Genomic DNA, 16,932 nt, shown 5'->3' on the forward strand with positions numbered 1-16,932 from the left:
GTGTGTGTGTGTGTGTGTGTGTGTGTGTGTGTGTGTGTGTGTGTGTGTGTGTGTGTGTGTGTGTGTGTGTGTGTGGATTGAAGCCATAACTGTAAAAGTCAACACTGTTTACATTCCTTCAGTGTCAAAACAGCAGAATTCGTCTCCCCACAAAATAATGGATACCAGACTCCGTTCAGTCTGCCAGCCTCGAGTCCTGTATGCCTTTCATTGCATCTTCTCTCAGTCCTTCACGTGCAGTGGCAGTGATTACATACATAATGTAATTAGATGGAGAGAACAACAGGGTGTGGATCTGATTAACTCTAACCATCGTGTTTACTTTGTCAAATGAATAGACAATCCATATAACTGCTTTAAATTCATTACTTGCTCCATATTTTCTTTTAAATGCCAGAGGACAAGATTGATTGCAACATTCGATGTGTGCTCGGGGGTCTTGTGTCGTTTCTCAGCTGTGATACTTTTACAATCTGCTGTGCTGGAAGGGAGGAGCGCTGTGTTGTCCTCGTGTAACCTGGGCCAAGGAAACACCATTAGACCGTTCTAGCACTTGAGAAACAACTGAAACAAAGTCTCCTTGATGTAAATCAGAGCTGAAAAATATGTTACATTAGGGATGTTCTTTTCAACGCTTGTCCGATCAGTCTTAAGGAAGTCATTTAAAATGGGTTTTTTTTCGGATGGCAGACAAAATAATGGTGAATGATAATTGGTTATCAAAGTAACGAGGCATGAGCGACACATTTTTGTGGTAAAATGCCTGCCAATTATTTGAGAAAGGGGATCACGACAAATGTGAAAGAGCCAATGTTGTTGGCAAATCAAATCTACAAGACAATAGATTGTGAATTTGAGAGCCACCATATTTTGATTTGGTGGTTTCCTGCATGGAAAATGTCTCAGATGTTGATCTTCAATGCAACAATAACTTAAAACAAATTGTTCAGCAGCGATTACAAATTGTCAGTTGACAAAGAAACAGCGGTAGTGGTTGGTGAATGTTGGGAGCAGCTAATTCAATATCACGCCACCCATTTAGCATTGCACTCCTTGCACCCACGATTGTCAGTAAAGAAAAGAAAAAAAAATCAATAATCAATGTAGCAGAACCAGAGATGTCGTCTTTTTTATTTCATGTATTGTTCTTCCTTCACAAAACCTGGTGCCTACACTACCCACAATGCAATTCAGCGCCCAACACGGAGGGCCTTGAGCAGCTATCCCGAAGCAGAGAGGAGGAGCGGCCTGCAGAGGTCTGGCGAGCTCCCTTCTTTTCCAACTCGGTGCACTTTTTTATTTTTTTTAAATTTGTATTCTTCCGATGTTTACCGTTTCATGTCAATCAGAGAAATACGCTGATTTCAACAGTTATTTCTGTGGCTCATCCTACAACAAGCGCGCTGTGATCATCTCATTCATGCTTGTCACCATAGTTATGGCTCTCACACAGGATGATTGACGGCCCCGTTCTTAATCCCACCTACAAAGCTCTCATTTGCTCAGTTGTTTTTCCATCCAGGAATACACTCAACCTTCTATTCAGAGGTCTTGAACCCGGACTCGTGCTTGTGGTAATGAAGAAAGTCTGTCTGCTCTAAGAAGCCCCTCCCACGTTTATTTTAAGCCTATAGCACAGTGCAGTTTTAGAATAAGTTAGATAAGTGGTGGGTAGGATGAGACTATCAGAGTTCATAGGTCACCCTGCTGCACCCCTCCTGCCTCTGCTCCGGGTTCTCCCACGGCAGGTTTACACACCACACATGTGCCGACAGGATGTTTTGCTCTCAGCACATGGTTCCTGTTTTCACTCAAGTTCCGTATCAGATTCCTCTCGGCTCAAGTGCCAAAAATGTTGTTGCAGTTGTTTGTGTTGGCCTTTGGTTGTTTCAAGGTTAAAAAAAACATTGTATATCTCATGTTGTTTTTTGTCTCCTGAATCATGCCGTAAGGCCTCGTTTGACTCTGACGTCAGAGTTTTGGCATAAGGGTTGAATGTGTTGAAATGTAATACTGCTGACTTAGTACCAGCAAACATTTTTTATAGTTTGTGTGATGTTTTATTTCATCGGTTGGCTTCATAGGCTGATTGGAGTAAAAAGGAAAGAGCTGCCATTAGATATGTTCGCATGTGTATGACTCTCTCCTGCATCTCCCACGCTGATGTTGAATTATATATTTACAGGAGATGTGCAAAATATCAGCATGTCCAGTTATGCATCTTTTGAATGTGCTTAGGAGAAGAGGAGATTGCACGTAACTCTTTGCACTTTAGTGTTTCTATGGAAATACTTTTTGATGTGAAATTCAAAATGTCGTTAGTCAGTTTTTGGGTGCAGCTGAAATGTAAATTACTGAACTATAAATATAGTTATCACGCCGATGCTAGCTGCACAGGGCTTGTTGTCTAATTACCGGCCCTGGTTGCTGAGTCTCACAGAAAGAAGCCTTAGCTCCACAAAGTCACATCTGTCACTTCGCCCGACAGCATCCTCACAACCCGTCCAGACACGTAGCACAGGTTGCCTTTTCTTTTTCCCTCTCGGTAAATGTTTTCTCTGTGAATAATACCAGACCTCTGTTACATATCCAGTAAGTTTACAAATCGGTGACAGTTCAAGTATGTTGGGATGTTCTGTATGATCAAAAGAATCCAAAGTTCAACAGCATTACTGAGGAGAGTATTGTGACTTGTTTGTAAGTGGCATTTTAATTGGTTTACCATGTTTTTTTTATCCGACTCCTTAATTGGCCACTTAAAGAGACTTTTGGTGTTCTTGTATCAAGTAAACAAAAGTAAATCCCAGAGAGAAAAAAACGAGCACTACTAGACGGTTTCAGTAGACAAGTAGGGAAGACAACGGTCTGTTAGATGTTGCTGCGCTCCTCTTTGTTTGTCTTAGTTCTTACAGGAAACGCTCGCAGGAACGTGGGTCTTTCATAAACTTGAAAAGCTTCAGGCCACCTAAAGAGAGACAGAGCCGTTCTTAGTCATTCTACCTCAAAGCTGAACGTTATCTAAACTAAATATTGGATCTAAACACTTCTACTTACTGTCATCAAGATAACCAAATCTATTTCCTTTAGCTTAAATGCAGAGCAGCTTGTTTTATCATCAGCCAAGGCACAGTCAACTTTCATCAATGTCGGTTAATCTGTGGATAACCTTTTTTTATTGTTTGTCCTCTTCTCACAGCTCAAATTCCCAATCTTAAAAAGTTAAAACATTTTCTCAATAGGTATTTAAATACAATCACAAGAGATAAAGAGTTTGGTATAGCTATGACCAACAAGTCTATAATATTTATAGTCTATAAATTACTATTGCAGCCAAAACCAAACTGTAGATTCATTTTCTCTTGAATTACACACGAAGAAACGTTTGAACTGCAGCCCGAACTGTTTTTAATTTCAAAGTTTGTTAAATTCAGTCCACATCGGTGTCTATGGCGAGCTGCATGTCATTACTATCTTCACTATTTATGCACAGCATCTGGCTGTGAGCCGAGTGCATCACTATGAGCACCAGCCGCTCTGTAAGATGACTAACTTTAAACAAAAATCTGCGGCCCTTGAAGTAGCTAAAGCGGCATCCAACATTGCTTCAGCAACTTTGTTATTTCCCCGTCTGTGACACTCTCCATCGGCTGATGTCACTCTTCCATGGGAGTCACCACCGTCAAACTGTGTTTCCAAAGCAGGTAAAGTGATGAAAACGTTGACATATCTGCATGCGTCTTGTTTCTTCGCTTTACTTCGTGGGTGAAGTGTTGAATTGGACGTTGTCTTGTTTACTTTGAGGCTACATGGGATAGTGGTTTCGGGTTATAGTTGGTGGTGGGAGTATTTCCTTCATTTCTGTGACCGCTTTATGAAAACTGACTCTGAAATGCTGCGTTAGCCTACATTGGCCATCAGTTTCTAATCCATATCCTTCTGAGATTTCCTTTTATTATTATTCCGTCTTGAGTGACGAGCCAAAGGGTAGCCAGAATGCATCTGTGATCGGGTGCTGAGCGTTTGATGTACACAAATTTCATCTGAAAACGACTTGACCGTTGAGCCAAGGGTCTGTCTGTCTCCATGGCTTGATAAACTGCGGCCTGCACGTGTTTACTGGGCAGCCTGCGTTAAGTACAAGCATGTGTTAAATGCTCATGATGTATCACCAAAGGCCATAATGACGGATCTGGTGGAAAATGAAATTGTGTTTCGTGAGTGTTTTCATTTTCTCTTTTGTTGTGCTTTGAAATATGGTGTTGATGGGTGAAGTCATAACAATGCCTTTCACACCCAGGTTTCACATCTTACTGTGTGCGCTGCAGACATACTTTTTAGGGGAACAGACATTTTACACAACACATCCAACTATTCATTCTGAAATATAAGCATTGTGATCTGCAGATGACACATAGCAGGACTTTGGTTTTCTTTTAATCATACCATCATTCTTGAGGCCAGCATTTATACCTGAACTGTCAAACCTGCAAATAAACCAACAAATTCCACCAAAAAAAAATACATGTAAATGTTAGGGAGATATTCCTGAATGCTTTTCATTTATAACTTTTATTCAGGCATTCAAGAATTTCAATCTTACGTTTGCGGATTTGCTTTTTAGACACACAGTTTTGAGACGAGCTTTACGCCAGTCCGAACAAAAATCAACATGTATCACTCAGCCGTTTGGGGAAAGCACGTGAGCGTCTGCACCATTTCTGCATTGAGTCTTGCTATGAGCTGTTTCTTTTTTTCATATAATCAGCAATTTGTTATTTCTTATGTCCCTATTATAAGTGGGGGGCTTACGCTGGTTCTTCAGTTGGCACTAATGTCACTTCTGAGGGCCTGCCCTATATATGTTTTAATCTATTCAGGTGGACCTGAAAGTTGCCAACAAGAGTTCTCACGCCTTTCATTCTCAATCAGAAATGTAAATGTGTGTGCTAGGTAATGTACATCAAACAAATAAACACACTCACTGTGTCACAATTACATTATAGAATAATAAATGCATGTTACTTATTGCTGGTTATAAAAAAAAACAAAAAAAAACTGCTCATTGAGAGACTGCATGCTCTTACTTTGAAATGCGGAAATGACATCATGGGCTATCCCAAAATGGCCGAGTGATGCAAGTGCATTTTTGTTGAGCCTTCAGCGTACAAGTTGTAAATGTTCAAAAGATATTCACAAATGCTTTTATTTGTAAATTATTTTAATGCGTTCATAGATTTATTTGTTTGTGTATTTGTAGATCTGCTTTATATTTGCAAAATATTTTTTGTGAGTTCAATCTTTTTTTGTATTTGTGGAAGGTCTGTTATATTTACATATTACACTCCATGTATTCACACAAATAACATCGAGACAAATCTATCTCCGTGAGACGGCAACAGATCCCTCTCAAGAACGCCGCCTGTCAGGCATCATGAAACCTTCCCTGTACTCCCAGATGACAGAGGAACATGAGAATCCTCCTTGGAGAGCAGATATGTATTCGGCATCAACAGAGCAGCCACAGCTCGAAGGACTTGCAGATGTGTTGGAGGGACTACAGTCCTGATTTGTTTTGGTGGTTGGACCTCTGTTTCTATCCAGCTCACTGTATCAGCTGAGGGAGTTTCTTGGCATTTTCACATGAAAATGACTTTTAAAATACCGGGACTCTCCTGAGTGCCTATTTTGTTTAGAGAATGGGCAGTTAAGTTTAAAAGTCCTTAGATGCTGTAGTCCCCAGCGGCGGAATTGTACAGTGCTGACAGACGAGTTTCCAAAGTGTGAAAGTCCTTTTTAAGAAGTGCGAAATAGACACCAGTTGACCCAAGTGTGGGATAAAATACTTCATTAACGCCTACTTCAAAATATTTTCACTGTCGCCATCAATTTGTCACACAGAAGCTGTATCCAATCTCCAGGATTATAGAAAATGACTCGGAACTTTTTTCTTGCATTCTGCCAAACAAAATATCCAAGGAAATGGAGATCCACCATAAGCACTGCTCTGTGTGAAGATACCGGATAATGTGATTTTGGCCGCGTTAAGGTTATGTTGTGTCAAGAAGAACTGAGCTGTCTTTGTGTGGTTTTATGAATACATTTTTCTCTTTCTCTGTCTCACTCTAGCTGCCTCTGAGGGGAGAGTCAACGGCGGTGAGGATTTCTTTCAGAAGGTGAGTCGTGTGCACTTGGATGGTGTTTGCTTTGTCTTTAGGTTGCGTTTCAAGCCCACCGAGCTGCGCTTCCCTCTTGGTTTAGGGAGCAGATGTCAGGTGCTCCTCCAGTCACTCGTAACTGCAGATCAAAACAAACTGAAACAACGGAGCGGCAATGACGTTGAATCACTCCGGGGCTCTGATCCTGTAACACAGCTGACACAACACTGTGGGCCTTTCTCACTTGCATAATGTACCATAATACACCAGATCATCTCCTCGTGTTTGAAATGAAGTGTTTTTCTTTGTCACTGATTTAATTAGTTAATGCTCTTAAGGCTTCGTTACATCCTATAAAACAAGGATTCACCTCGGTGATCTTGAATAGTCTTGAAACTTGCTCACATTGTGTCTCTGGTGCTCATTGATCAGTCAAGTGTGTGAGACCCTGCGAGGTAATACATTTCCTTCACTAATGGTCTTTCATAGAGGGTCCAGCTACAAGGATTCGTTTTTTAAAGCACATGTTCTATTAAAAGAATCATTTTGTTAATTAATGACGATACAGTGACTTCTTCTTTTTATTCCTTAAAGTAATTGTGAGCAGGGCTGGACTCTATAAACGATGGATAACACTGATCATGATGGAAAATGTCCTCAATAAGACGATCATAAACTTTGAAATGCTGTTGATCCGTTACATTGCTTGACGGCATACTAACAACCGATCGCATCACAGAAAATAATTTATTTCTTAACTTTCATATTGCACAGACAAGATTGAAGGTGGTTGGTTATTTTTTTTGTATGATTTGTCTATTCTGTGTCAGATCAGCTCCTGGTTGTCTTCAGATTCTTGATCGCTGTAATACAACAGATGAAAAATGTTGCCTTGTTGCCCAACCCTAATCCTCACACAGTTAATTTCTCCTTGTGAAGCATCATTATGAGGGAAAGCAGCGATTACCAGCATTAGTTGAGACGGTGATTCTACGAACTGGCAAACAAATGACCTCGATTCGCTCTATTTGTTTAATTTGAACCTCAAGTATTTGGGGGGAAAGTCTGTGTGCTGTATCAAAATGAATCAAGACTAATCGCATGGTGCTGAAAATGACAGCAATCACATTTTCAACGAAGTTAACTGCTAATTGGATTTTGACAGCTGGTATCTCAGTTATGTGGCGCACTTTAATGCATTCAGTCTTGTTTGAAATCCAGTTTCCTGAATATGTTTAAACTCCCTCCATATTATGTTAATGGACTGTAATGAAATAAATGATGGACATCGGTTTGTTTTAGCATTTCTTTTGTCTATTTTCCATATTTGGTTTTGGAGGTTAGGGAGCTGAGTTAACTGTCAAATAAGGAGGCAATTTAACTGTCCCTGAAGCAAGTAATGCAAACCAGGCGCCTTCAGATCCTCCTCCCAGGAATCTACACAAGGACTCTAGATATTCTCTAAATCTGTCTCCACCTCTTTTGGTTTGGATATAGCTGTAATGTTTAAGATATCCAGTGTAGGTGTCTACCTCGCTCCACACAGCTATTCTGACTAAATCCGGCTGTCGGAGTATTGGCTCTGCCGGTCAAGTTTTTTTTTTTTTTTAAAGCCTCTGGCCGGAATTCTGTCACAGCTCGTTCAAAGAAACAGTGGTTACTAGTGGTTAAGGTGTCAATTAGAAAATTATTGTGCAGCTGTTTGTGTTGGCAGGCTGGCGAAGAGCAGCGGAGGAGGAGTGCTAAGGACATGTTTTTATTGTAGAATTTCCATTTGGATAACTCTGTATAGTCTCCCTTTGATGGCGTGATCACCATACATGCCCAATTAAAGTCAGGAAAATAAACACCGAGTGCGACTGTGGAATGGTATTGCTGAAAGAAAATGGATGGGGTGTGTGAAATACCTTGAAGTTGATGAAAATGGAAACTCTTAGTTGGGCTGTATCCTTGCCCGTCCAACACACCCATCCGCCACACACACACACACACACTCACTCAGTGAGACTAATAAAGTACATGCGTAGCAACTCTCTCCCTTACGTAAGGCAATTTGTGACGCACACACATTGACTTTAGGCTTTGGGAATGAGATTTAGAGTTCAGTCGCTGACGAGAGCAACATAAAACGGTCAACCCCCGCGCTTTCTCCTCAGGCCCCGCTGGCTTGTGGTCGATCAGACCCTCTTACTCACTGTCTGCTGGACTTCCTCTGGAGTCCAGAGCAACATTTTGTAATAGCCCCCTCCATGTAGTCAGTGAGAAAGCTAAGAGGATAGCAGATGAAGTAGGACCACAGGAGGGTGCCACAGCTGGAAAATGAGCCTCGTGCAAAAATCCCCGCAGCTCACATGGGGGAATCTCGCCAGCTTCATGTCCCTCTTTCTCTTCAGGCGTTGTTTTGGTCTCCTATCTCAAATTTTCCGCTCCTCCTCTTCCCTCCTGTTATTATTTCATCTTTGTATTTCATTTCACTTGTGTGTCATAACCAGTCTGGTATAACAAGGTTGTTTTTTTTTTAATTTTTCTGCAAACGACTTGCTTGAAGCGTGCGTCAGTGAACAGTTCCGTCACACGTTTTGGACTGAGAACTGTTGGGAGTGTCGAATCATGGCACAGACCACTAAGCTGTTTGGAGAGCTGTGCAGAAGTTGAGCCGCGGGACAGCAAAGAGCCGAGAAGCTCGGCTGGTGGAGATGATAACTGTGCGCCACAGAGGAGCTTGGAGTGGATTTGTAAGATGCTTTTGAACCACTTTGCAAGTTCATCCCTGATCCCCCTTCCATCACTCCTTCCCAGTAGTTGTGGCTCTGTAAATAATGCCAGGCGTGATGTATAAGTGCCAGTGCACTCAGATCTTAGGCCAGGCGTAATGTATTTTATTTGCTTTATAGTGCTGAAGCATCTTATATTTCGCTGCTCTGACACAGGGAAAAAAATCGGAAAACCGAGGACTGTAAAGATGAAATATTTGGTTGCCATGAAATTGTGAGACGGTAAAATACAAAGGTTACTACGAGTAACACCAAAACGTATAGAAACAAATGTTTGTGTTTCTCAAGCAGCCGTGTAGTCTCGACACATTTCAACAGTAGATGTTTTTGCAGAAGAGCCTTTCTACTAATGTGTGTTGCTCTTTCATAACCATGCACATGTTGGCGTTAGCCCCGTGGTGTAATGGGGCTTTAGCTGCGAGTTAGCACTCGAGTTGTTAACATGAACTCAGTTATGACTGTTGTGTCTCGTAGGGACTGTTCAGTCCACACTGTTCCCTGAGTTAGTCTCTTTACACTCCCCAACAGCCCTCTGTGTCCCCCTTCCAAACACACACACACACACACACACCAGCTGAATCAACAGCTGCACCATCGCAGTGTGGGCCAGGAAACATGCCTCTGCTATGTTGATTGCTGCTGTGCCATAGACTATAGTATAGCGGCACACACACACGGTCACGTGTGTTGAACACATGTGCGGCCTTTCAGGACATTTTCTTAATGATATCCTGTTTGATTTCACGTACAGCTCTGCGCTCGTCTGCATGCACCAGCTGCAAACCTCAAAGAAGCTATCATGTCAAGGTTGTGCCGTGAAACTAATCAGAACCGTAGCCATTTATGTATTTATTCATTTCAGAAAGGGCGGAGTGGCAGACAATATGATGAAATGTATAGGTAACTTAATTTGTGCAAATATCTCCACCCATTTGAGAGGTATTTGCTAGTCCCTCCACAAAAATAAACGCCATCCACCCTTTAAAATGGTGTGTGGTCTGTCAGAAATCAGTCCCATCTGCACTACGCTGCCAAGAACAGCAACACTGGACAGGAAACAGGTCTCTCTGAACAAGGCCCTCTTTAGAGAAAAAGTTGATGAGGCATAGGCCTTAAAGTTTGATAATTTTAGGAGAGCATAATTGGAGTTACTTCTGATATGTTACTTTTGTTCTACGCTGCATGTTTCCACATCTTGGCACTTTTTAATGACCTCTTTATTTGGAACTCACAATCACTCGTCTGCCATTTGCCCCCACATTGCCACTGTAATTTTAGCGGCCTCTGAGAGGTTGCGGGCGGCAGTGTTGAATTGCTTAAACGTGTGGATTTTGTCATGGAGGCGTTCAATTTAAAACCAGACACGTATGTCATGATCGCAGGAGACCAAGCCAAAAAAATAATTTGTGAAAGGTGGACGTAGAAGTAGAGGAATTTCTTCATCACTGAGAACAGAATGTCCTTTAATATTGTGATGCATCCAGCTGTTGGTGTGAGCGCGTGACTTCAGTTGATGGAGGAAAAGTTTGTATTCCGCTACAGGGTCTTTGTGATTCCTGTCCTTTTACCAGACGGCGGTGGGAGGGTGTCATGGTGTAGTTTAGAGTCCCGTGTGCCTCCAGCTAGTATGAAACCCAGTAACGCAGAACTCGTCAGATTTTGGTTTTAGGCCTAGATTTCATAGCATGTAAAATCATTCTGAGTGAATAAAATAGTAACAATAATATTATTGCGGCAGGAAGGATGGGAAGGAGGACTTTAATGGGGGATCATTAGCAGGATGGAACTGTTTTTAGCTTAGTCACGCTAAATGACGCCACGGAAGACTCCAAAACAATAATAGTTGAGATCGTATGGAGAGAAAAAAACTCCACAGAATGATACTAAAATTCCTTTTGGTTCTATGATTCACTCGATAGAAACTGGGAGTAAACACAGGGTCGAAATCATGAGAATGACTGGAAGCATGTTTCTCTGCTGCTAGACAACTCTCCAACTGTTGTACAAATGTGTTTTGCAATCATTTTATTGGCTTACGATCAGTTTTACAAGTTTTTCTGAGGATTGTGGAATCCTGTTTTTCTAAAGAACGGACAAACTCTTCTTTTTGAAGTAAGAGTACTACATTTTTTTTTTGCTTTGTTTACAACATTGAGAGCCTAAAAAAATAACTTGCAGCTGGCTTTTAATGACTCGAATGGTGCTTAATAAAAGTTCAAACTGATTTTGGTTTATCTTGGTCTGCTAGTGGCAGAACGGTTGGCCAAGCACCTCATTCTGTTGCGCGTCTAGGCCCGTCCATTTTTATATGCGATTATAGGATGTTGTAGAAAATCAGCGAGCCTTGAAAGGGCTTCCAGTCAACCATCATGGACTCATGGAGTTTATAGCTGCAAAGTAAAAAGAGGCACACATCAGGCTTTTCAGAGCTGTCTCTCTTGTTTTAAAGGTACGTGAGACTGGCAGTGGACACGCTGTCAGAATTAGTTGTAAAGGATGCCAAACAGACCGTACTGCTTCCAGGAGAGCATATGGGGGAATTTAAGCACTTCCTTTTTGGATTTGTGCACCAGTTCCCCTAGGAGTACAGGCTGCTGTTGGTATTTGGCAAGGGAAAATAGATGAGATTTGAAAATGTTTGTAGAAAAAAAATAAAAATAAGAGTCTTAATTAAGGATGTGAATTGCTTTGCCAATAAACCCACCATCCTATCTTCATTGGTAGCGCTGATGGCTCTTAATTCACTCTCTCTCTCATTTGTGGCTCATTGCTTAATGCACTGGACCACCAAGGAATATTAAGTGCTGCTAATGTAATGGATTGAAGCCGTCCTCGGGTGCCTGAAGCTTTAAAAACTTCAACTTCATATCTTATCTTCTCCGACTCGAAAAACTCCAAACCCCTGGAAAGTATTAAAGCAAACAAAAAGGCCCTTGTGAAAACAAGTATAGTGCACATGGAGGACAGAGCCATTAGGAGAGAGCATGTAAGCCTGGCATTTTCTTTGGAAGGTTTGATAGTTGTTTTTTTTCCCCTTGTTTTTTTTTCCCACTAACATCAACCACTCGTCATGGCAGACAGCCCTAAAGGGGTATGTTTGTGGATTTGTAGCCAGGAAGCCAAGCAAGGTGAGCTTCCTCGAGGTTGAAAAGAAGAGTAATAGATTTCCCCTGATTGGAACGCTGACAGCGTCTTGACCGGCTCCTTACTCTTGTTTTTTTTGTCTTTGTACTATAAGCAGTTTGCATTTTTTACATTGGTACATGTGCTCCAGGTTACGATGACTAGACTTGTCAAAGGGCTCTCACATAGATATTGTTCACGTGTACGCAGTGGATATTCTTCTTTGTTTGGTACTTTGGTGTTAGGGAGGGAGGATTTGGCTGTTGAGCAGAAACAAAGCAGTGTCTGGACACATGAGCTTATATCATCAGACATATTTCAAACTGGACTCGCAGCTCCTTTGACTTTTCCCTGGCATTCTTATGAATATGTTTTTATATTTTTTTTATTTGTGTAAGGCTTTTTTTTGTAACTGTTGGATGTTAATACTTGTTTCATGTTCTCTGAAGTTAGAAAATTAATGTTTCCAAGTAAAGGAGAAGCAGTGAACAGTTGTCCACCCTTCAAGCTAAGCCCAAACCACATTAAGACACTGAAAAACAAGATGTCTACCAAGGTCCTGCAGTGTATAATACTGACTACATAATGATGAACATACATGTAATGTGTATAGGCTCATAACTTATTCTTCTGCCATCCTCTACAAAATAATGATTGTGCTGCTACAAAACTATATACCGGTAATCATGATTGAAGAGTCAACGTTGTATTTATTTCATTTTTTTATCTGCCCATACTGACATCTGTAATAACTTAATGTCGGCCGTCCTTCATTCTGTTCCAGATCATGGATGAAACCCAAACGCAGATCGCCTGGCCGTCCAAACTGAAAATCGGAGCCAAGTCCAAAAAAGGTGACTATTTCTTTTCTCTTAGTAATCCCATACTCACAGTATTCTTATATTGGATCCCTTTACTTCTTCCACTGGTTTTGCCTTGTGTGACTTGAGTATTTGTCGGATGATGGACTTACAGAATCTATGAATCTGATTTCAAGTAAGGAGCTAACTTGCCGTGCATCAAATGCATCAAAGTCCATAAGCTCAGGCTTAAGTTTCCAAATTTCCTTAAATTTAAATTTCCTCTGATGCTCTCACGTCATTTCTAAGATGTGTAGCAACAACAACGAGAGCTAAACTAAACCAAATGTGTAAATGGCAGGTAACAACACAGTTGTGATAGTTTTCCAGCTGACATAAGTTAATGATTATGAGTCACTGTTGTTTTAAGCAGAACTATGTTCTCAGGAAAGTCATTGGACTCAGACGGACAAGGGGTTGCTCTAGCAATCATTATTTACAATTTAATAGAGAAGTTTGAAAAGATGAAACTTCATCTGCACTGAGGAATTTGTAATTTTGCTGTGGAGGAGGAGGGGTGGGAGTCGCTCGTATCGAAGCTCCCTCATTTATTGGCCGAGTTGTTCTCGCACTCTGCTATCAATAAAAGATTATCACGGTTATTTAAAGCTCTTCCGGGAGGGGGGGTGAGGCAGGGTTGAAGGGGTAGGTGTAGCTGTGCCCGCTTTGTTGTCCTCAGGAGAATTGCCAGTGTTGCGTCTTCAAGCCAGATGTGGAATCCGATGACATTATGTAACTTCCTCACTCACTCTGTACAGAAAGTAGATGATGGAGTTACATCAGAACATTTTCCCCCTCTAGATACTTAATCAACTGTAAGCCCTGGCAAGTTATTCACATACAACCATCCATTCATCCCAAGTATAAGTTCATTCACAAAACCAAAACCACCTGGGAAAGATGCTTTGTATACGAATATTTAGAATTCTGCCCTTTGATTTTTTTATTTTCTCTGTGTTGCGTAAACCGAGAGGAGCCGAGGGGAAGAATGTTGGCTAATCACGTACAGTTATCTTATGAGCGAATGCGTTTGTGGGAGAAGAGACATGTCGAGCTGACTGTGTGTTTTAACAACCTGGGCTCATGGGAGCTGAAGAGAATAAAGAATGTTCTACTTCTTACGTATTCTTGCGTCTTAAATTCTGATTTCGTTAAAACCTCACGGAAGCCATCGGGAAAATTACCGGCGACAATGATCTGCATTCCTTTCGTCCCTTTCATTGGAGATGACCAACGCAAAGCGTTCTTGCTCTGTCCTTAAAATAGCTGGTGATGTCGTTGTTTTGAGTTATTGTTATCGAAAATCATACTCCTTTAGGGGTGTTAGTTTGCCGTGTCTTGCATTAGTGTTGTCTTTCATGTGTAGTCTGGAATCGGTTACGCTCGGCAGGATAGCAGAAGATGTGTGTGGGGGGGTGTATGTTTGTAACCTCTCCCCATACACGGCCCCACCACATCAAAATGCCAGCTCCTCTGTTTATTTCATCACCTGCGGCTGGCTGGCTGTCCCTGCCACCTGCACAGGTGTGATAAGGCCAGTCGTTAGCACCTGAGGGCAAGCCGTCACCAGCACACTGTGAGGAGCCATATCACTCACTGCAGGGCTGCCACTTCAGCACCGTGTGACAGAACGGTCAATACTGTGAGATTGCCTTTGTTTTTACTTCTGAAAGTCTGATTTTAAGATTTTTATTTGTGCGTGAAAAATATCTTAATAGTAATACTAATCCTACTTGCTAGTTATGCGTGTGGACATATCCGCAGATGTTTTGAATGAGAAAGGCCAAGCCAAAAGGACTTAATTCCCTTCATTTGTGTGGTATTTTTGAATGTAGTCCTCAGCTGGAAAAATGCTTTAGCTTTGCCAGCACGGAGCTCTGGGTCAGAAGGTTTCTTCTCCGTCAAGTGGAACTATGTAAAATCTGTGCGACTTAAAAACATTCACTTTTTGCAGCTGCAAGTCTTCTCTTGTTTTTGTTTGCTTTTCCAGCTGTTCTGTGTCCCAAATTAAGACTTAAGGTGTTCATTTTTTATTCCACAATCAATCCCCCCAAAAAAGAGCATGCAGCACACTCCATTTCTAAAAATGTGGGGGTGTTCTACATCTCGACTGCAACACTCATTTAGGCTGGCTAATGTTTGCCAGATGTGCAGAGCAGGTTAGTCACTGGAAGAGCTATACTCCCTCTGATGGTCACAGTTGGTGCCACAGGAGGAAGTGGAGGGATTTCTATTGTTCACAGCAACAGCTGTATGATGGGAAAATTTCCTGGAACCAGCTTGGAGACTGTGATAGGTCTCTAACCGCTCTTTCAGCTCTTTTTCCTTTTGTTGTCTTTGCTTTTGTTTTCCCATCTCAGACTGCCGCTCGCTTTTTGTTTAGTTCCTTCCCGCTTGTTACTCTTAAGATCTAGCCTCTCTTGTAGTGTGTGCTGAGGTTGCCTGACCCCTGTGACACTCTTAACAAGACCAGTGCTTGTTTGCTGGCACTCTCTGTTCCCCATAGTTCCCAGTGCACATGAAACGGACAACCTTTTTCAGTTACCTCTATAAAACAGAACTTCACTGTAGCCAACCCGTGCTCTGCTGCTCTCACTCGTATTTTGCAGCCCCGTGGAGAGCGTCTTGGTTTGGCCTTTGAGAGTTATTCATCATCAAAAGCATTCTGTATATTGGGAACTTCCCTTGGCATCGCCAATTCTGACCATCGCTTTTTTTTTTTTTCGAGTTTAGGACTTTTCACTCCCAAGCTCCTTGAAAGTCTAAACATTCATCCATCCGTACGACTTTGCGATACTAGATCTGCTTCAGTGAGTCATGTCTGAAGACCATGCTGTCGATGCTGTAAGTGTGTGGATGGGGAGGGCTATTCCTGGAAGGGGGGCTTAGTCGACTTCCTGCTGCTCAGTACAGTTAACACATGGGGGCGATGGACCATGAGTGTGTAGTACATGCCTGTGCACATTTGAATTTCTGTGTGTGTGTTCATGGGTTTTCACATTTGCGTTCTCCAGGGGTCCGGCATGCGGCAGAGCCAGATGTAGGCTTACCCAACCCTACACAGACACAAGCATTAGCTGTGAACGGTTTTGGTATGCAGTGTTTTGGTGATTTCCACTGAAGTAATTAGAGGCTCTGGAAGCACAGTTTACTTAAGCTATTAGGATCTTTTTACTAGCGCGACCCTCTGGGTGCCCACTGAGCGTGTTTATACCAGAATTTTCGGATGTGGCAGTTTCTGTTGCAGGATCGTATCTAGTCATTTTTTTGAGGAGACGGCTGTGTGTGACGGCTGATAAAGTCATGTGCAACCATGAAAGACGCCGAAAAATGAGTTGCTGTATATTTTTGCAGTCCACTGAAAGACAGAATGAGGTCCAGGGAAATCAGGCGACAAGCGTCACATGATTGTCTTTTCTATTGAGGCTAAATTGCAGCAGAACAATTCTCTCCAGCTAATGGTGTTCCTGTCGACTCTACTGACTGACGGATTGTGCCTGAATATAATTTCCATAGAGCTCCCCGCCCCCCACCCCTGAGCCCCGCACGGTGTGGTTGCTTGCCGACTTAAATGAGACTCTGCAGATATCAAAGCAGCAATTACTGTTGCAGACCTTTTCTCCGACGCGCTCTAATTTGTTGCCACATCCAGACTGCTGTGTCATGTTTGGTTAAATGGATTTGACTTGTGTCCCAATCTCTCGCATTGTATCTCTTAAAGGATACAACAAGGTGTTAGTGCTCTCGCACGCGCCCACACACACACACACACACACACACACACACACACACTGAACATAAATTAAACATGCTCTCTCTTTCTCCCACTTTTAATGTCTCCCTTTCTCCCTGCAGATCCACACATCAAGGTGTGCGGGAAGAGGGAGAATGTGAGGGAAGCCAAAGACAGAATTATGTCCGTCCTTGACACAAAGGTACAGTAAACATCTTTATCACATTGAAGATAGACTTCGTGTGTGTGTGTGTGTGTGTGTGTGTGTGTGTGTGTGTGTGTGTGTG

The 16,932-nt window shown here is 42.0% G+C and overlaps 1 protein-coding gene across 1 annotated transcript in view; it reads left to right on the plus strand.

Annotated features, from left to right (window-relative positions):
* The window catches only part of bicc1a (BicC family RNA binding protein 1a), a 54,246-nt gene that overhangs the window by 11,119 nt on the left and 26,195 nt on the right, over nt 1-16,932 (plus strand). The window contains exons 2-4 of the mRNA XM_031873864.1: nt 6,127-6,173; nt 12,837-12,906; nt 16,768-16,847. Coding sequence (XP_031729724.1) covers nt 6,127-6,173; nt 12,837-12,906; nt 16,768-16,847 — 197 coding nt within the window. The remainder of the gene's footprint in view (nt 1-6,126; nt 6,174-12,836; nt 12,907-16,767; nt 16,848-16,932) is intronic.

The sequence above is a fragment of the Anarrhichthys ocellatus genome, unplaced genomic scaffold (genome assembly GCF_004355925.1).
Source record: "Anarrhichthys ocellatus isolate YVR2014 unplaced genomic scaffold, GSC_Weel_1.0 scaffold3, whole genome shotgun sequence".
NCBI lineage: Eukaryota > Metazoa > Chordata > Actinopteri > Perciformes > Anarhichadidae > Anarrhichthys > Anarrhichthys ocellatus.